Source organism: Emys orbicularis, chromosome 2, assembly GCF_028017835.1.
Source record: "Emys orbicularis isolate rEmyOrb1 chromosome 2, rEmyOrb1.hap1, whole genome shotgun sequence".
In the NCBI taxonomy this organism is placed as follows: domain Eukaryota; kingdom Metazoa; phylum Chordata; order Testudines; family Emydidae; genus Emys; species Emys orbicularis.
This window is the reverse complement of record NC_088684.1, coordinates 242,038,140-242,060,384: the sequence shown is the minus strand read 5'-3', so window position 1 is coordinate 242,060,384 and position 22,245 is coordinate 242,038,140. Positions and strand designations below refer to the sequence as shown.

Here is a 22,245-nt window from a genome sequence, read left to right as displayed (position 1 = left end):
AAATGTACAAAAATCCAAAATATGTAAAGAAATGTTATTCCATTATTAACAGTGTGATTGAAATGGCAAATAATCATGATTTTTTAATTAATTACTTTTTAATTGTTTGACAGCCCTAGGCAAAATGCATGATGATTCTGCCTGAACAGCTGGACTTAGCAGCACTTTAGCAGCCCATGTTGCTTGTAATTTCCCCCGCCCCTTTAAAATGTAGGCTGATAATGGCTTCCCCCCCTTAAGCACAGTCTGGACTCTTATCTTTCAGAATTTCATAGGTGCAATCACGGGTCGGGGGGGTATGGGTCCCACCCAGTGCAGGCCTAGGCTCCACCAGCACACTGCTCCTTCCTCCCTGCGGTGGCTCACACCTGCTGTCCCAGCTGTGGGCGGCCCTTGAGTTAATGTAGGCGGGGGCGAGGGGAGGCGATGGGGGTGCACAGCTCTCCCCTTACACACACAGGCAGGGTGTTTCCTTGTGGTTGTCATTGACGGCGGTAGCTATTTTGTTGGGCGTCTATCACCTCCCCCATCTCGGCGGGCCGGGCTCCTGCTGGGTACCTGGGCTGCCGGCTGGCCATAGCAGGCTCCGTCCTGGGGCCTCTCGCCGGGCGTGACCTACCCAACATGGCGGCGCACGCCGCCCCTTCACGTAGGCAGCCGCCGGAGCCTCCTCCGCGGGGCGGGGAGAGCAGGGGGAGGCTGGCTCCGAGACCGCGGCGGCAGCGGTGGACGGTGACAGACGTTTGCCCGGCCCGCGGCGGCCGCACAGGGACAGAGGGATCTTCGCACCCGCCCGCAGCGGCAGCAGCCTCGGGGTGCGCTGGCCCGGCCCCCACCTTCCCGGGCAGGAGAAGCCGCCGCTGCCGGGAGCCGGGCTGCGGGAGCTGGAAAGCCCCGGCCGCCCCCGCCCCTATCTTCGGGGGCGCAGCGGGGTTGGTGGGTGACGCCGGCGCTGATCACCTGGGCTCCCCGCCCTCCCTTGGCTGGGGGAGCAGCGCTCGGCGCGCTGCAGACGGGCAGGGCCGGGCAGTTTCGGGCTGCGGCGCCGAGCGGGGTCGCTGGGGACTCGCGGCGGCAGCAGCAGGATGAACCCCAATATCACCTACGCCAGTCGCAAGCGGCGGAAACCCGTGCAGAAAATGTAAGAGACGAGCTGGGGCGCGGGGGGGGGGGGGCTGCCGGGCCGGCTTCGCTACTGGTCATTGCGGGGCCGTCAGCGGCTCACCCAAACCGGCGGGGTTGGTGGGTGACGCTGGCCGCGCTCTGCGCCCCCAGCCTCCTCTCCCTCTGGCCCGAGCGTCCGCTCTGTAGCGGCTCCCCACTTCCCCGGCGCCGGGTGGGTGTCTGCAGCCCCCGGCGCCGGGTGGGTGTCTGCAGCCCCCAGACTCCCCGGGGCTCTGCGCTTCGCTCCTCGTGGGCCTCGGCAGCTACGGGTTTGCCTGGTTTGTCTGGGGCGCTGTTTGGGTTTTGCCCAGGGACGCAGCCCCAGAGGCAGGGGGCACCCGGGGCCTGTTCGCTGCAATGCCTGGTGCCCTTTCGCGGGGGGCTTTTCTTCTCTGTCGGCGGCTTTGGGTTGGGACCCCTGGCAGCAGTGCTGGGTGTGCGCGTGACTTCTGGGGAACCAGAACCCCCCCCCCACCCCCGCAGGGAAGTCTGTAGTTAACTATGTTAGGAGTCCTGTTGTGAACAGGCACCGATGACCCAGTTGTATAAGGATGGTGATTAAAAGGCAGAATGAGGGCTTGGGGGAGGGGAGGAAGGAAGAAGAAATGACTTTAGGTTTTAGTGTGGCTGGGTTACCTGATCTAGACGAGGCGGCATTTAAGGTGGCAGTTCCCTAGGGATGGCTACAAAGCCCCCACCAGCTAAAATAATTGTTAAATGACAGATGCAGCTTTTTAAATGTCTTATTGGTCACAGTGCAAAGATGGAGCAGTTTCTTAGCAGTGCAGTGCTTAGCTGTGCTGCTTAGGACTTGTGGCATGTGTATGTGCAGAAAGGCACGTTGTGCTGGGTGCACGGCTGACCCTGGTCGTCCCCATTTGGATGGGTTTGTAACTTACCATTCACTCCCTGCAGTAGAGTATTTCACAGTCGGTACTGTGATTTTTAACTAATAAAGCACATTTTATTACTTCAGCTATGTATGAAGTCTTACACATCAGATCCTGGACACCGCCTCCCCCCCCCCCCCCCCCAAATGTAGTAATCCTGAATGTGGATGTCTCTGACAAGGTGCCTGGGACATTTCAACAAAGGGCATGACAGTAGATTATGTATAATTATGTTATCCTGTTTGGGAATATTTAAAAAAAACAATTTTCCTTAATATTTTTATTCTGCCAAAAGATTGATTATATTTTATGGTACTTATTCATTTAGCTCCAAACAAACACAAAAGTCAGAAATTACTGCCACATCTTAAAAAGAAAAAAATACCTCTTAATATAGGGCCTAATCCTGAAAACCCTTAGTTGCATGAGTAAAGCTAATTATATCACGCAAGTATAGATAGGATTGGGCCCAAGGTTGTACCTGCTTCACTAAAAGATTACTTTAATCTGAAATGACTTTCAGCCTAGAGGAAATTGTTAACTTTTACATTTATCTATTACATAAAGATGCATATATTAACTACTTTTATAAGTAGTCTGATTAGCTGCTTTTTTCCCCCCTGGCAGTTTATTTCTTATTGACTCATGGCCAAAACAAAATTTTTACTCTTTTTTTTTTTTTTTTTTTTTTTATTGCACTTGTTTTCAAATAGCATTACTGAAAAAAACTATTAAAAAGTAAAATCATACACTAAGTTTAAAAGAGTTGTTCCTTGTAACATACTAGTAAAAGAGAGAAACATTTTGGGACACTGCATGTAAGCAAGTTCCTTTATATCATTCAGCTCCCTGTTTTGGATCAGTTAATTGAATGCATATTCAATCACAGCTGTTGTTGTTAAAATATTTTTACAAATGGATATTTTGTTTTAAATGAAATTTTACTATGTTTGTGGAGTGAATAAATCAGTGAAAAGCAATATATGTGATGATTTCTACCAACACTCTGCAGAAGCGGCAGTAAATGTGAATATAACTTAATGTAAATGTGGCTAGCCTCTTCCATGCTAAAATATAGAAGTGTTAAAACAGTTCAAAACTATAAATCTATATTTTTGAAAGAAATAGTTGCCCTATTTCAAGATATACAAGTATATAGGAAATGCTTTTTTTCTACAGTTATGCGCAAGCGCAAATAACTTCCCTGCTCTGTTTACATACTTTCTTAGACTAATCCTTTAAAGTACACACAAATCTTAATTTAAGGAACTATTGTATAGCTATTCACTCTTTCTGATTAGAGTAGTCTTAATGCTTTGTTTCCTAATAAATTCTGGTCAGATCTGAAAACTGTTTCTATTTTTGTACCTCTATATAAAAATGTCTGACTCTCAAGCTGCTTAGTCTTCCATATTCTTTATTTTCATTTGCCACACTTACCTTATTTGAATCTGAATATTTTCTTTTTTTATGTATATCAGCATATGGATGGAAACTAAGTTTAATATTGGTCTTGAGGTGTCCTTGTCATAAAAGAACTTCTCTTTTTAGGACTGAAAGGGAAAAATAAACCTTTCTTAATTTAAGGTAAACATTTTTGTTTTTAATCTAGCCGTAATTTGGGCTTCACCTATAACAGGTTTAAAAAAAACCTCCTACTAATCATATTATTTGCTACCCTGCTGGACTGACAAATAATTTGTGCAAGATTAATTTCTGTTTGTTCAGTGTACCATACTTATTTCCCTCTCTTTATGCTTAATTTTACATTCATTTTGTATTTATACTCTGATAGCAGTCTTGGGAGACACATTATCTGCAGGCCTGAGGGTTCTGATTTTCCCAGTTAAAAACTGATCATAGTTCATACTCTTGGCCAAAAAGAGAGAAAATGCTAGAGTAGCAGCAGATTATCAGATCTGACTTTTAAAGAGGTTATGAAGCTTGTTCGTTATTGTAAAAAGATCTAGCTTGCCTCTGATTCTCCTCAAATTAATATGTAGGACATTTGTAGGATAACTGCCTTGAAGTTAGCTTTCTTGCAGGCAAATTTAAAACCTCTTGAAAAAATAGTTTAAAATAGAAGAGCTGACATACTATTATATGTAGTGAGGTAATGTAGCTTGTTTTTTACATTCCTTTCATATAAGGAAGAGATGAAATTTTTGTTGAATTGTGTATTTGTGCTTCACTTGCCATATTCAAAATTCTGAGTGGAGCATGAGTGATGTATTGTCCGTAATACAGACAACCCATTTGTGTGAACAACTTTTTTCCTCATCTATATAATGATGTAATGTTCACAAGAAAGTCTAAATGGGAAAAACTCTGATTTTTGTATGGAAAATAACTAATTGAAAATCATGGTAGTAATTTGAAGCCAGTTCAGAAAAAAAACACTCCTATTATCTACAGTGTAGAGGACAGAACCCCACAGGAAATCTTGGGCTATTACCCTGACAGTACAAAGTATTGGAATATTATCCTTTCTGTAGAGAGCTACCCTATCACTGTAATATGTATAAAAGGAAAATATACTGACTGCATTTTTGGAGAAACACAATACCTAGTTTAAATGTAGGAATATCCGCGTCTTTTGTTAAAGAAGAAAAATGCATGGTAAACAAAGAGTGATTTCACCTCCTACACCCAACTAAATCTTGCTATGTATTAGGGAACACGCACTTTCTTGGAACCTTTTCTACTTTTATGTTTGTTTTTCCTCCATGTAATTCTTTCTATTTTATTGATTGAATGATGTGGACTCCCCCCTGTGGTCATTTTCCTATGGGTGTTAACAAAGATTTATTGAGGCTTGTATCTTTTTAAAATTTTTCATATGTGTTAAATTCAAATTCTCAAGTTTTCTGGGTTTTTATTAATCACTGGAATATCATTAATATATAACAAGCCATAGAGTTCATTTAATGCAAAACAGGATGGAATGCAAGATCCACAAAGTTAGATTTGTTGTAAATAGATTACGTGCATTTAATCCCCTTCCCCTGATGTTAAGAATTTATATGTATTTAATCCTTATGATGTCTTTAGATAAAAAATATTTTGTATTTAATATACTTTAACATTTTGTTGTTGTTGTTGAAATAAAATACACAATAAACACTAAATGGGAAAATGGTGGTGGGGGGCGTTAAGAAGTTTAATTGCCATATACACGCAAACTAGAATGCCAGTTAAAGCTAATTGCATGTTTCTTAGATAATGAAAAATGAACAAAAAATATAAGTGATTGGTTTTGTCCAATGCTTACTTACATGGATTCTCCATATACAATGTACCTGAAAAATGTTTGCTTTATTTGGCTGTCTGGGTAACCCTTCAGGCTAGGATTAATAAACAGTGGTTCAAGAGGCAGCGTAGAGATAATTTCCCTGTCATTGCTTTTTCTTCATCTATAGATAGGTGTTCACTTTCCAGGCTCATTCTGGTACCATTCATTATCTCTAATTGCACTTAATACAAAGAGTTAGTATACAGTAGGTGTGGCCAAACTTACTGGCCCTCTACGTACGACAATCTTCAGAAGTTCGAGAGCCAGAGCATGCCTGCTGGGAGCCTGGGGTTTCAGTCCCACTCCTGCTGAAGTCCCGAGCCGCAGCAGGTGTGCCCTCGCGGGGCTGAAGCCCCGAAACCCTCCTCCCCGCTGGACAGAAGCCTCCACCCCCACCACCCTACTGCAAGGCAGAGGTCCCGAGCTCTTCCCCCCCCCCCCCCACCCCCAAACCCCCCAGTCTGGTAGGTGGAGAACTGAGGGTGGACGGGGCTTGCGAGCAGCACTTTAATGGTAAAAGAGCCACATGTGGCTCGCGAACAGTTTGGCCACCCCAGGTATACAGTCTTTCTTTTTAGAAACAATGCACATTCATTTATAGTTTCGGTACTTTAGATGGATGGTTTGTAGCAGATAGCATTTTAAGATGCTTCATATTTTTAATTTCAGTTTTATTATGTACTCTGCTTCTTTCAGAGAGACATTAAAAAGAAAACGTACATAGCATATTAAGAATGTTTTCTAAATATAGCGAAAGACACTATCTTGGGAAGCAAAGAAAATTCTTTCCTTCGTGCACAACCATGGTATATGATTTTAAAAGCTATATATTGCAATCTGTTGGACTTGGCACAAAACTTCATTGTCAGTGCTCTAGTAGTCTCTCCTCTTGCTCTGGCTGTTGCAGGCAGTCTTTAAATCAAAATGAACTGTTAAGAGGAAGCCAACAGAGTGGGTGGGTATTGAAACATACTCCCTAGTGGAGGACAAAAGGTTACAGCAGTGGTTCTCAAACTTTTGTATTGGTAACCCCTTTCACACAGCAAGCCTAACCTTGTGACCCGCTGAGGGGTCATGACCATCAGTTTGAGAACCCCTGGGTTACATAGTCCTACCACACCATTGACAGAAGAGTTAGAACAGCCTGGTCCTTTAAAGCTACTTGGAAGCTCATTGGTTCTGTCACACCTGAGGGCAAACCACAAAACAGGTTTGCTGCACCATTGAGAAAGATGTGCCCCAACTTCAAATCAAAGGGGTCAACAGTCTACAGAGAGAATACCCATCCCATCATCCTTTACTCCTACCCCGCACATCAGAACTAGAGTGTAATGTTAATGTTGAATATGGTGGCAGGGAGAATAAAAGAAGTAAATCATGCTTAGAGTTTTTAGTTCCTCTGAGTGGAGTGGTATTGTTTGAGAATGGTGAACATGCATCACTTTTGGTAATAGACAGATGTGGTGTAAATAACAATTTTAGGGGAAAAAAACATGTCTTTGCATATGTGGTTGAGACTATAGGGAGACATCATCCTATTTTAATTTAGAAGGGCTTTTTTGTTTAAATGTGAATTTTTTCAATGACCATGCATTTTATGTCCATTTCAATGCCGTTTATTCACGGTCCTTAAAATGTTATGTTGCTTTGTTCATTTCTAAAATAAAATGGTGTGTATGTACATGACACATTTCTTACACATCTTGAATTGTCTGAACTAAATAATAATGCACAAAAATAACACCCCAATTTTTGTAACATTAAGGATGGGTTGAAAAACATCTGCAGCACATACTACCTCAAGGATTAAGACTGTCAGCTATGTGACAGATGCCTGTGCCACCAATCTCCTCAAAGGCCCTCTGTTTTTTAGAGGAGTAAAACAGTTGTGTATTATATTCAGGGATCCCATTTTCCATGATAACAAAACAAAATTCTCCGATAAAAATCCAGGGTTTTTTTTTTTTTTTTTTTTGCTATTTAAAATGAAACACTGAACTTTAGGTTCCATAGCCACAACATACATAGGTATCCCTTGAACACAGTGTTTTACTGATATACAGTAGAAGCCCAGTTATTCGAGCCTCCATTATCCAGCTCTCCGGCTCCGGGCTAACAGCAGCTGGGACTCTGGTGGTCAGCCCTGAGCAGTTGCGGCACCAAGTCCCCCCACCCCTCATAAAATAAGGGATCGAAAGTGTGACAGCGTACCCCATAAGGCTTTATGGGTGGGTGTTTATAAATGTATGTATGATATAACTGAAATATGTTTTGTGCTGTATGCTTGCTTGATTTCTAAGTAAGCTTGGTGAGGCATTTGGTCAGCTTCTTTAGGAAGGAATTTGCCAGGTTAAGTACCTGATCGGGAAACACTTGGGGAACAATGCATCTTGGAATGCTCCAATCCACATAAGAAGTCTTCCTGGAGACATGCAAGATACCATGTGGACAATGGCGTCGGCCTGTAAAGACTGTCATGCAGGGGCATGTGACTTGCCCAGGTGTCTCCAAAACTCCATCTTGGAGCTGGACTTTGCATAGGAGGGAGGAGGGGGGTCTCCTCCCACAAGAGAGAACCTATTTAAACCTCATAGACTCATAGACTTTAAGGTCAGAAGGGACCAATATGGTCATCTAGTCTGACCTCCCGCATGATGCAGGCCACAAAAGCTGACCCACCCACAACAGAATCTTCCAGCCTGCGACCCATGCCCTATGCTGCGGAGGAAGGCGAAAAACCTCCAGGGCCTCTGCCAATCTACCCTGGAGGAAAATTCCTTCCCGACCCCAAATATGGCGATCAGCAGAACCCCGAGCATACAGGCAAGATTCTACAGCCGGACCCTCATTTTACCCGCGATGGCACGTTAATGCCTAATTGACTAAAATCACGTTATCCCTTCAAACCATTCCCTCCATAAACTTATCAAGCCTAATCTTGAAGCCAGAAAGGTCTTTCGCCCCCACCGTTTCCCTCGGAAGGCTGTTCCAAAATTTCACCCCTCTGACGGTTAGAAACCTTCTTCTAATTTCAAGCCTAAACTTCCCCACGGCCAGTTTATATCCATTCGTTCTCGTGTCCACATTACTACTGAGCTGAAATAATTCCTCTCCCTCCTTGGTATTAATCCCTTTGATATATTTAAAGAGAGCAATCATATCCCCCCTCAGCCTTCTTTTGGTTAGGCTAAACAAACCGAGCTCCTCGAGTCTCCTTTCATAGGAAAGGTTTTCCATTCCTCAGATCATCCTAGTAGCCCTTCTCTGTACCCGTTCCAGTTTGAGTTCATCCTTTTTAAACATAGGAGACCAGAACTGCACACAGTACTCCAAATGAGGTCTCACCAGCGCCTTGTATAACGGAAGCAGCACCTCCCTGTCCCTACTAGAAATACCTCGCCTAACGCATCCCAAAATCGCATTAGCTTTTTGGAGACCCCTCCATTTTGTCTTCAGCTGGCTAAAGAAGGAGCCTCTCCACCCCCCCAGGATACTTGAAAGAAACTGAAACAAAAGACAGAGACTACAGGGGTTGTGAGAGATTGCTGGACCCAGGCTAAAGGGAGATTAGCCTGTAAAAGGGAGCATTCTGGATCTGGTGAGGAACTTATCTGTATTTAGTTTGATTAGGCATAGATTTGCGCATTTTATTTTATTTTATTTTGCTTGTGACTTACTTTGTTCTGTCTGTTACTACTTTGAACCACTTAAATCCTACTGTCTGTATTTAATAAAATCACTTTTTATTTAGTAATTTACTCAGAGTATGTATTAATACCTGGGGGAGCAAACAACTGTGCATATCTCTCTATCAGTGTTATAGAAGGCGAACAATTTATGAGTTTGCCCTGCATAAGCTTTATGCAGGGTAAAACGGATTTATCTGGGTTTAGATCCCATTGGGAGTTGGGCATCTGAGTGCTAAAGACAAGCACACTCCTGTGAGCTGTTTTTGGGTAAACTTGCAGCTTTAGGACAAGTGATTCAGACCCTTGGGTCTGTGTTGAAGTGGACTGGAGTGTCTAATTCAGCAAGACAGGGTGCTGGAGTCCTGAGCTGGCAGGGAAAACAGAAGCAGGAGTAGTCTTGGCACATTGGGTGGCAGCTCCCAAGGGGGTTTCTGTGATCCAACCCGTCACAGAAAGCTCTTTGCCAATTCTCCTGATTATCCCAATTTTTGATTATTCGATCTGGCCTCGGTCCCAATTAGAACGAATAAACTGGGTTCCACTGTAAATTTAAAGTGCATTCAAAAATAGACCACAAGAGGGGGAGTTTGTGAGCACTGAATAAGTGACACTGGTACTTTCAGTAAAATGTAGTTAATAGTTATGGTTTTATTTTTTCACAAATGAAAAAGTAAAGATTCTCTGTAAAAACGCAATTTCTGTGTTTTTCTGTGTCAAATGGATTTTTAGGATCCCTGCTAATATTCACTTATCTTTAGGTGCTCAGCAACTGATCTTATTCAAAACTGTATTTTAATTTACTTTTATTTTTAAGTCAGGAATGTGTATATCGGAACCTGCTTTGGCCTCATGGTATAAATTAAGGCTACAGCCCTTTGGTTTTTTGTGTGTGTGTGTGTGTGTGTGTGTGTGTGTGTACACAATCTAAACTCACACATAGTAAGGTATGTGATTAAAGACTATGCTGCATAGAAGAACAGTGAAAATACAGTTCAAATAATACTTTGACAACTCTGTTTTTATTTTGACATTCTATGACCGCACTTGTTTGTCTCTCAAGTATTGAAATATTGAAAGATTTCCGTTCAGCTGTAATAGATATTAACAAAGCAAGGAACTCTGGCCGTTTGGTTTATTGAGATCTCTCACAGCTGTACCTAAACAGTAGAGAAGCAGGACTGGAAGGGCAGTCTACTGTTAAAGTAGTTTTAACAATCTTAAAATCTGCCCCTGCTTTCTGGACTGTTTTTGTAAAAAGCACATATACAAGGATTAATCTTGACATAGCATTCAATTTTCTTCAGGGATAACTTGCTGTAATGCATAGAGGGTGCAGCACTCTATCTAAACGAGGGGTTCGCGGACTTCATTGCACCATGACCCTCTTCTGACAACAAAAAATACTACATGACCTCAGGAGGGGGGGGACTGAAGCCTGACACCACCTGAGCCATGCTGTGGTGCTGCCCCGGGCAGGGGGGGCCAAAGCTGACAAAGCCCTGTTCACACCAATGTTTTTTTCACACCCCTGAACGACAGATGTTTTACCGACAAAAGTCCAGTGTAGACAAAGCCTGACTACCAGGAATCGGAGGCTACAAACTATTCCACAGGAATAGCAGACCTGGTTGACTGACTTAAAAGTGTACGAGTGGGGTAGCTTAGTCCTGCTGTACTTGCAATGATTGTACTTCAAGCAATAGGTTTTTTAATCTGGCTCTGTATTAACTGGCAGTAATGCACGTTAACAACTCACTCAGTGAGGCTTAGTGTTGCTAATAGGGATTGTTAAGGAAATGTTGGGTGACTTTTAGTCTGTTGTTTGGCCAATATTAAAATCCAAACTTTTTGTTGTGTAGTCTGTTCCTCTCTTCCCCCCCCCCCCCCCAAGAATTATGCCAGTTGTCATGATTTGGGTACACGAATGCTTCCCTAGAATAAGTAAACATTATTTGGTTCCTTTTATCTGAACAAAAGCTTTACAGAATTATTTATAAACTAATATTATCTGGGGTTGTGGTGAACTGCAGGTAGCCTGACATCAAATGGCATTAGAGAGATATTGGGCTCAGAGTGGCCCTCAGAAAGTCAGGACTCCTAATTGAGGTAGTTCTAATACTGCCCGTAACCAGATATTTATTTCACTGTGTATTTTAATTGATGACACACCCATACGTGGTGTGCTGGTTTTGCTTTGGATAAGTTTCTGTTTAATAGACATAATTTTCATAACCCTTTTTATTTCTCCATCACTTCCCTCTTGCCCATTTCTGTACCATTAACCTCCATCAGAGCAGTGGGGAAGCAGATGCTTTATTTCTGCAACAAACTTAGCTTTAATGGTAGTGAATTTATAAGTGTGATGGTGGTTGTTATTCCTGGGGCTTTCGTATGTGTTGTCAACATTCAGTACCGTAGCCCCTATCAGATTACAAACTCTGCGTAAGAAAAGGGGTGTGTGTGTATATATACACTCCTTCAGTGTATAACAGCAACACATCATCATTTTTATAGCTAGAGTGAACAGTTGAGACAAATTTAAGTTTTCCCCAATCAAGAGGTAGTGGACAAGTGATACTGGTATAAGAAGACATGGTCCTTAAAAGTAGATTTGGAAGGCTTAGATTTAAATTAATAAATATTGACAATTTTATGATTTCCCCCCCCCCCCCATTAAAAAAAAAAACCTACCCCCCTCCAGCGGATACTTAGTAGTTGGAACTGGAAGACAGAGAAGTCTAAAAACACATGATATATTTAACTATTTGATGTCAGTTCTGTCTGTCATGTATTTAACTGGAAGTGATGAAATTGTTTTACAGTACAAATCATGTTTTCACAGTGGTATCTAAATTTCATTACAGGAGGTTTTTAAAATTTCTAGCCAGTGCAGAATATTAATTTGATTGAATGCAATACTTGGAAATAAATACTGCCAAGACTACTTAAACTAAATGAAGCACGTAGGCATGAACAGAGTTTGCAGACAGCATGTCACACACAACCAACATTCATGTAAAGGTAATCTAAGTAGTAGCAAACTGACTTTACAAACTTATTACACAAAAATGAATCAATGATTGATCCCTCTGTAATTAGAAAACTTTATTTTAAGCATACATGGCATGTGAGCGAAGCTAATCTGTTGAAAGACTCAGAATTTATTTTTCTAATAATAAAATATAATTTCATATAATATAAATGTTCCCTATTCACAACCTTGCGTGTAGGAAATTTTGGAGTGAGCACTGGGAATTTAAGGTGGGTGTTAATGGAAACTAGAAGCAAGATTACATAAACACCATAATATAATTCATAAAAGAACACTATTGCTTTGTTTTGGACGGTATACTTCACCAATTTGTCATGCCATACTTACTGTAAATGTTGAAGAGTATGTTAGTGCTCAGTATGTTGTCAACTGTAAGTGGATTTAATGAGTTGATTTACGTATTCCCACCCCCAAAAATCTCATTACAAGCATTCATAGTGACTCCTTCCTCAGGAACTCCCCAACATATCTTCACCTGTCTCTCTCCCAGATTGGAAGATATCTGGGGCAGGGGCCATCTTGATGTTTTGTGTCTTGGACACCAGCAAAGTATTCAGCACTGTACAACAAGTTGTTAGAACTCTTGCAGTGTTAAGCAGAAAATAAAACACTGTATAAAAATTAAGCATACATTGAGATATGTTGCACTAAAAGTGAACAAGTGTAGATGCAAGAGTACAATTTTACACAGAATATTAATATACTGAAATACCAGTGTTGATGTATAATATAAAGTACACCTCTACCCCGATATAACGTGACCCGATATAACACGAATTCGGATATAACGTGGTAAAGCAGCGCTCCGGGTGGGCGGGGCTGCGCGCTCTGGCGGATCAAAGCAAGTTCGATATAACGCGGTAAGATTTTTTTTTTTTTTGGCTCCCGAGGACAGCGTTATATTGGGGTAGAGGTGTCTTTGGCACATTGAGTGACATTTGAGTTATTTTTTTCTGAACAATAGAACAGTTTATTATTAAGTATCTCTCAACTTTCAAACACTTAAATCTGCTGCGCAAACAGGACTCTTAGATGCCCACCTGACTTTTGTTTTTCCTAGCTTCAATCTAAGTAAATTTTTGCTGAGGAATGTGCAAGTCATGTTGGGGAAGCATATTACATGTTAAAATGTAAAAGATTTGTGGTGGTGGGCATCAGCTTAATGGCAGAGCTTTACTACCTTTCTGTTTAAAAAAAAAAAAAAATTAAGACAATATAATTTTGAGAAAAAATATGCATTTTTACTGTGTTTTGTTTTTGCCACAGAGTAAAGCCATCCCCATCTGAAGGAGCCAAGTCCAATCCATCCAAGAGACACAGAGACAGATTGAATGCAGAGTTAGATCGCTTGGCTAGCCTCTTGCCTTTCCCACAAGATGTTATCGCCAAACTGGATAAACTGTCTGTGCTTAGGCTTAGCGTGAGTTACCTGAGAGCCAAAAGCTTCTTTGATGGTAAGAGATTAGGATTAAATTTTTCTTGGACTGCTTTTAAAATACTGTTTGGTGCTGTACGTTACTTTCACCTGTTTTAGTATTTAAAATTGTTGACTGTATCTATACTTTAATGACATGTCAAGTTGTGTAGTGAGGTAACTGTACAACATCAGTTGTCCAGTTTCTTGAAAACCAAATGTATCTATTTACATTTCACTTAACTCGTCATCTTGCATTTGGAAGCAATATTGCCTTTAATGAGTCTTCCAGACCTTTTCCTCAAACTTGCAAAGGTTTTGAGGAGATGAGATAAAATTGTTGAACTTTTTCAGATGGATTTCCCATCAGTTGGATGTTTTCCTTGATGCTGCAAAGATAATTTTGTTATGAATAAAATGAATGAACACCTGCAACCCCATCACATAATTGGTTTATCATCTAACGTGCTTGAGGAAGCTAATTTCTGAAACTAATGGAGGCAGATTCTCTCCTGTGCTCAAGCTGTGCTTGGCAAAGGAAAATGGAGGGGGGGAGGGAAACGTAAGGAACCAGTTAAGGTTCCCTAGTTCTGTGGGCTGGTCTGCATTGACCCTGGTTCTGGTTTGAGTTATAGCATTCTTGGAGCTATTCTGTGTTGGGCCAACAACATACGATAACCCCCACACCAGCTGAGAATTGGTGGAACGAAGCTCTGTGCCGCCCTTTCATTCCCTGGCCTGCCCCCTTGGCTGAAATGGAGTGGTTGGCTTAACGCCAGCTGAGAGCTTCCCCTACTGTGGAAATTCTTATCTGACCAGTTGTGGCCAGAATCTGGCTCTCTTATGACAGTGCAAAAGAACCATGCCCACAAAAAAAATAGTTGATTATTATATCACTTGCTGTGATAGTATTGAAGTTCTAATTGCATGTATAATTAAAGTTTATCATCCATATTAGTATAGGAATTGAGCTTAAAATGACGCTAATCTTTTAGTTGAAAGCCTTTTCAGCAAAATTGTGTGACATCATTTTAACCTCCTCTGTCTTTAACACCACACTACAAGTGTAATGTGGTCTGATATGATTGCTCACTACCTTTGATAATCATGCTACTGAAGTCTATCTTTCAGATAGTTTTGCCTTTTTCTTTTCTCCAAAGTACTTCCTCTAGGTCAGTGGTTCCCAAACACTTTCTCTGTATAACCTCATTTTCAGTTGTATTATTTTCTGCAACCCCAGACAGCATTGACACCATTTTCAAATGGCATCCTCCATGCAGCAAGACCTTGCACGCGCTGTACACCTAATATCACACTGCATAAAGGGTGCCGTTTTGTTTTACAAAATGGTGTCTTCCTCACAGCATTACCTTGTACACGCAGTGTGTGCGAGATCACACTGCATGGAGGGTTCCATTTTGTTGAGCAAAATAGCATCCTCCATGTGGCATGACCTTGCATGTATTTTGTAAAATGCTGTTCTCCACACACTTGGAATTGCTGCCACCCTATCTGCTAAGGGAGCAACCTCACTTGGGGTCGTGACACACAGTTTGGGAACCACTGCTCTAGGTTGCCTTGACTGGTTGTTAGCAGTCAGCAGTCCCACATATAGTGTGTGTATTTTATTATTGATAACTAATTTTGCAAAGTGTCTTTTTTTTAAAAAGTTGAGCTTCTTTGTCTTTCTCTAAGTAAACAGTTGATGCAGTGCTTTTTGTGGTAAATCAGGATAGTACAGCATGTGACATTTGTTCAACACTACAGCTTGTCAAAAAGTTTGGTGGAACAATTTCTCATCATATCACAGGGTGGCTGGCCCCTTTAAGGGGAAATAGTGCCTCAACCCATCTGTGTTAAGATTAGTTCAGCTTTCCAGGTAGGCACGAATGAGGTCATGCAGTTAACTCAGGTGAGGGCTGGGGAAATAGAGGAGGAACAGACAGACTCCAGAAGGAGTCTTTGTGGAAGGGAGCTCAAGTGGAAGCTGGTAGCACTCCAGCTAGGAGGCCCAAGCACAACAGAAGCCTGGAAAGCTGTAGCTGGCTTGAGGAAGCAGTTGCAGGTGCGTGCTGCAGGGAATGAGACCGACTCTAGTGGAGAGTAAAGGAAGTTGGATTGGGTCCTGGAAGACCAAACTCCTGACTCAGAAGAAGACACACTGAACTGAGAGACAGACTGAATTTGAACCCAGCACTGTGAAGAAGGGCTGGGGACTCCTGATTCAAGGAGAGGGACACTGAACGTGGGTGGGGGCCTAGAGGGCCACTGTTTTAGGACTAAATAAATTAGATCCCCAGAAGGAGTGTGTGTTTATTACCTTTGGACTGTGATCGTGAGTTATTGAGGAGCCCTGTGAGAGAAGGGAAACTGAGACATTATAACAACGAGGAGTCTGTTGGCATCTTAAAGACTAACAAATTTATTTGGGCTTAAGCTTTTGTGGGTAAAAAACCCACTTCTTCAGACCATGCATCTGAAGAAGTGGTTTTTTTACCCACGAAAGCTTATGCCCAAATAAATTTGTTAGTCTTTAAGGTGCCACCAGACTCCTTGTTAGTTTGTATCCACAAAAACAACATGGCTACCTCTCTGATACTTGAGGCATTATGTCATCCTTGGCCATGAGAGTGTGATTGGGGGCAGCCGGCCTGTGACATATCAGAAAATGCTGTTTAGATGAAATCAAGATCTCATAGGACATACCAATTTTCATTGAAATTTTACAGCAGTTTTTTTGAAATACTTCATTTTGATAAGATAGAAATGCTTTGTTTTGACTTTTGTTATAATTTATAATATAAAAGTTGAAACAAAACACTTCAGCCTCATCAAAACAACAAAATGTTTCTGAATATTTTGTTTCACCCAAAATTCCAGGATTTTGACTTTGTCCTGACTTAGGCCAAAACCAGATTTCAGAATTTCCCATTACAGTTTTTGCAGTTTTCAGCCTGCTCAAGAACATTATGTGGTCTTTCAAGGTCCAGAAATTGCCCAGGGTTTTTATGAATCCTGCACAGACTTATGGGTCTTAATCCAAGTTCACACTGTATAGTAATATGCCAAAAGCCTCATATTCAGCCCCCTACTTTTGTCTCATATATGTTTGTGTCTGACTAGCTTGGATGTAGAGGTAGTTTCCATCCATTTAAAGTGATTAATTGGAAATAGTTTTCTTGGCACCAAAAAAAGCCTGCATGCACTTTTGGATGTAACATATCTATAAGTAGATCCAGATTTGTAGCAGGGTTGTATAGCACTGAACAGAAAATCCCATCTTTTTGGTTGAAAGCCATTTCGCACAACAATATATATTCAGCACATTGTACTAAGAGATGAACAGTTGCAGCTATATGCTTTGTATTTAATCTTGTTGCATAGTAGTGAGCTTTTTAGCAGAGTTCTGATTAATTTGCCTGTCTGTAGTGAATATGAATTGTTTGTTTTCAAACTACAAGAAATATGTGCATGTACTGCAAGTTACAGCAGTAACTTTGAATTAGTGTGTTCATATTCGGAACTAGAATTATCTGAGACTTGAAAAATTTGTGCACGTTGTACAACACTAAGGTGTCTTGAAGTCTTGAAAAAAATGATAATGGGAGATAAGTTTGAAAAGAGGAGTCATTTTTGGATATAAATTGGATTTATTAAGAACAAATTTAAGGATATCTGACTATACTATAAGGAAGGTAACATTGAAAAATGGTACCTGGATTTCATGAAAGATAACTCCTATTATTTCTTATGCTGGTGACTTACTGTTGCAAACATTTATTTTTATCTTACCCCCTCTTTTTGCTCACCTTAGCTTAACGTATGGTTTATCACTGAATATCTTGCGGCTTCCCAATAAAGGAATAGAGTTCACACTATCAGGATTTTAAATCTTTAAAAGGCTAGTGTGGCTGCTATTTGGTGTATTTGATATGTTTTTTTAAAAGTTTTCAAACTCCTTTCTCCTTTCATGTATTGTTAGACTTTAGGTAAACTCCTCTGGCTCAACTAGTTGGGTATTTAACTCATTGTCCTAATTGAGGAGAATGGAGCGGTGGGGGGGGAGTGTCACCTGAACAGTGTCTGATCTAATTTCTACTGAAGTGTGTAAATCTCTGCTCATTTGGAATGTTCATGACTATCTCTGGTGACAAAAATAAGTTGAAATTTTATTTAAATTTCTCCTTGTTAGAGAAGACTATATAGATATGTACATGGCTAATAAAGCATTGTCTTTAATCAATCTGAGTAATAAACACTTTTTTTTTTTTTTTTTTTTTTTAAGAGTCCTACAACAGGGCAATTAGTGTTACTTTTATAACTGAAGGGCTTTGTGATATGTGAAATGGAGTGTAGGGTGTCTTGTACGTTTTGACAGAAGATTAATTATGCATACATTTAAAATTGCGTGTGTGTGTTTGTGTATGTGTGTGTAATATATAAAAAAAACAGTTTCTTAAATTACAGGATTAAAAAAAATCATTTAAATTTTCATCCTGTTGTGCTTGGCAGTCTGTAATTTCAGCAACTAAGTGAAGAGCAAAGAAATTCTGACCTTCTAGTCTTCAACACAGTTGTTTGTAAATATGTAGCACCCATTTATGCTATAGTTTAAACTCTGTTAGATGTGAAAAGAGAAGCATGACCTGTGTTAAAAATATTGCTCATCTTTTGTGGTGGTTCATCTTACATTGTGACTAGTGTCTTCATTTATTGCTTCGGATGGAATTGTGAGCATAGGGCTTTTTGTACCATTTTTGTTAACTCACTACCCTACTGACTAAATGTATCTTTAAGACATTCTAAGAGCATTGTGTGGTTGGTAACTCAGAATCTGTCTCAAAGTTTTTAAAGATTTACATCTATAGTGTTACTAATAAAAGTGAAGAGTACAAATAAATCTAAATGTCTAAGATTCAGACAGATGCAATATTAGGAGTAGGGAATAACCCTAATCTTTTCACTGTTTAAAAGACGTTGTGTATTAATTATAGAAGTTGCAACAGAGATTGATCCACCAAAGGAAAAGGTCTGGATTTCTGTACCACGTGAGTTTTTCTGACATAAAGTGCAGTTTAAAACAATGGTGCCCTTTATAGTGTCTCATATAGAATATGAAGAAGAACCATACTTTGTACAGTGAGCTGAAATACTCTGTATATAAAAGAAACCTGTTAAATGAAAAAGTTAGCATTGTGATTGTCATGTTATTAACACAGCATGCTGAAGGGAAGGGAAACGTTAAATGAATAACAGGATGCAAATGGGGGTGTATGTGAATTCCTGCGGAAAGTAAAATATAAACGTGTAATCATATGATCTTGCTTGAAAGGAAACCCAAGTTTTTGCTGTAACAATAGATATTTTTTTAAAGAAAACACTTGCATTTTTCCAAGTTTAAATAATCCAGAGTGGATGTCTGTTTTCTGAGTCATCTTAAGTTGAAATAAAGTGTATTTTAATAGATCTTCTTATTTAACTTTTAGTCTCTCAAAGCCATGGTTGAAGAAAGAGTGAGCGCAAGAAGCTTTTAATGTACTTGTTTGCTTCTCAGATATTAAGGAGATGCAGTAGTGCTTCCATAATTAAAGTTGTAGGAGTCATTTCAATAGTCCTGAAATTAAGAAACCATTGAACTCAGCAGATTTACATAAAAACGTACTCTGTTACAGAACTAATTGAGAAGATGCACTTAATTTCTACAGTATTATAATTAGAGGGTAGTCTCCTGTGCCTGCCTCAGTGATGATGATTATATTTCATCTAAACAAGTGACACTGCAGGTTTGTAAATAATACAATTAAGTCTGATGATATTCAGCAGTTGGTCATATTCACGTAATGAGCTGCCATCAATCTGAATGGAGTACAAGTAACCCACTAATCATAACCAAAAATATCCAAAGGCAATTGTTGACTGCATTATCTATAATTAAATTCATTTTTCCTCCACAATTATAAGGGTGAGACAGTTGCATAACTTGGAACAAGCTGCCTATGTTGCCAGCATAATACAAAAGAACTGTGCTATTGGTTGAATTGTAATTTTAGATATGTATGTCAAAAGATCTTAGAAACATTTAGCATGTTGCTTATATGACTGGTGTCTATTATTTCATTTTCCTATAAATTCCTGTGGTTTTTAATAAGCACTCTTCTTTTTGTTGCTATTTGGACAGTATTCTGCTGTCATTGAAGAAAGTTTCTATTCAAAAGTAGTGTCTTATGTCATATGCAAGTGACTTTGGCAAGCCCAGCACAACGTAAAGTAATTACTTTTTTCATTAAAGTTGCACTTCCTAATTTTACTCTGAAATGTAACACACATTCTTTGGTGTAGTATGACTTCATTGCGCCTCTTGTCAGCACATAAATAATTTTTTGTTGTTGTAGTTTACCGTTTGTACTGTGGTAGGCACCATACAAATATAAAAACAGTACCTGCTCTGAAGGGCTTGCAGTCTAAGATGAGCCAATAGATGTGTACAACAGATGGGAAGCACAAGGTCACAATGAAACTATTCAGAGCATTGTGATGAGCAGCGATCTCACCACATTAGCTGCTTAACTGGTAGATGTAACTCTTTTGTCAAGTGTTAGACTGCATAAAGGGCTGATTTCAATATGATGTCCAGGATTACTGCTGGGGTCCTTTTGAAAATATATAAAACAATTGGTTCAGGTCTCCTTTCCCACACATTCATAGGGTTTAAGGCCAGAAAGATCCATTAGATCTTGTCTGACCTCTTGTATATCACAGACCATTACATTTTACGGTTATCCCTGTATTGAGCTTAATAACTTGTGCTTGATTAAAGCATATCTTCCAGAAGGATATCCAGTCTTGATTTGGAAACATCAAGAGATTAGAGAATCCACCACTTCCCTTGGTAGTTTGTTATAGTGGCTGATCACTTTTACGGTTTTAAAAATGTGTGCCTGATTTCTAATTTGAATGTATTTGGTTTCAGCTTCTAGCCATTTAGTAACCAGTATTATCTCATGTAAAGGTACTTGCAGACTGTAATCAAGCCACCACTCAATCATCTTTTTGACAAACCGATTGAGCTTGTTAAATCTGTCTCTAAACCCGTTTTCTCTAGCCCTCAAATAATTTTTGTGGATCTTTTCTGTACCCTCTCCAATTTTTCAACTTCCTTTTTACAATGTGGACACTAGAACTGGGTGCAGTGTTCCAGTATTGGTTTCACCAATGCCATATACAGAGGTAAAGTCATCTTGCTGACTACTCCAGTGTTTATACATCAAGGATTTCAGTAGTCCTTTTTGCCACAGCATGGCATTAGGAGCTCATATTAAGTTGCTTGTTTACTATAACCTCTAGGTCCTCTTCAGAGTCGCTGCATTCCAGGATACAATCCTGAAGTCTGGAGGCTTGGCTTGCATTCCTTGTTCCTAGCTGGATAACTTGGCATTTTTCTGTACTAAAACACATTTTGTATGAATGGGCCCAGATTATGAAATGATCATATTGCTCAGTATGACTGCCCTGCCCTCATCATTATTTACCTCTCCACCAATCTTTGTGTCGTTGGCAAATTTTATCAACAATGTTTTTATATTTACCTCCAGATCATTGATGAAAATGTTGAATAGTATCGGGCTTGGTACCAATCTCTGCAGAACCCCACTAGATATGCCCCTATTTGATGATTTCCCACACTTCAGGTTCAGGAAATCAAACGCTAAAACTTTGGCCACCTTTAATAGTGTATCATTTACGCTCTTACAAGCACACAGAAAAGTCTTTGGGAACCTGAAATACAACTACTTGTATTTGGGCTAAAATATTTGAATTTTAAAATGAAATTAAGCAACACCACAACACTTCTGAGCGAGAGGAGTTCCTCCAATTCCATTTGTTGTTCATTATTAAGGCTACGTTTTTATCATGGAGATTGCGGAAGTCACGGAATCCATGACTTCCAGAGACCTCCATGACTTCAGCCCATGGCAGTGCGGAGCTGCGAGGTGCCCCGAAGCTTCCAACCAGGGCCCGCAGCTGCCCAGCCACTGGGGCCATGGGTGCTGGAGCCTTCTCCCTCCTCATTTTGTCAGGGATATTTTTAGTAAAAGTCACAGACAGGGCCCGGACTTCCGTGAATTTTTCTTTATTGCCATGACATGTCCGTGACTTTTACTAAAAATATCCCTGACAAAATCTTAGCCTTATGTATTAGCTATTTGTTAAGGCACTTATTCAAAGCACAGCCCTCACAAACCTAAACCACATTCTCAAATATAGTTTAACTTGATAGTAGTCAAAGGGGTGCAATATGGACAGTCTCTCCCTCTGGTCCACCTCTACCAAGTACAGCCTAGCCTACTGGTCAGATTTTCTCTAGCCTACAGCAATCAGCTGCTATCCTCTACTGCCAGCTCCTGTCCAGTCTGCAGCTGCCATTTCACCAGGTTGGCTCCAATCCAGACAGCTTTAATACGGTGCTGGAGTGGGATAGAGCCTCTCTCACCAGAGCAAAAGTCTCCAGAAGAAGTCTCTCCTCTAACCGTATTGTGCCTGACTTCCAGATCAGGGTAGTCATTTTCCTCATTGAATAATGTTCATGAATTCCTACATTCATTATATCATGCCACATATATGCAGTTACATAACACTTTTAATACTATTTAAAAGAATGAAACACAAATTCCAAAATAAAAAAACGTAAAGTGCTTAATAATAATAATAATAATAATAATAATTAATGGAGATATCCCATCTCC

The 22,245-nt window shown here is 40.4% G+C and overlaps 1 protein-coding gene across 1 annotated transcript in view; it reads left to right on the top strand.

The window, feature by feature from the left end:
* The first annotated feature begins 1,085 nt into the window (after positions 1-1,085).
* Positions 1,086-22,245, top strand: part of AHR (aryl hydrocarbon receptor) — a 97,642-nt gene continuing 76,482 nt past the window's right edge. Inside the window, exons 1-2 of the mRNA XM_065397653.1 lie at positions 1,086-1,141; positions 13,354-13,541. Coding sequence (XP_065253725.1) covers positions 1,086-1,141; positions 13,354-13,541 — 244 coding nt within the window. The remainder of the gene's footprint in view (positions 1,142-13,353; positions 13,542-22,245) is intronic.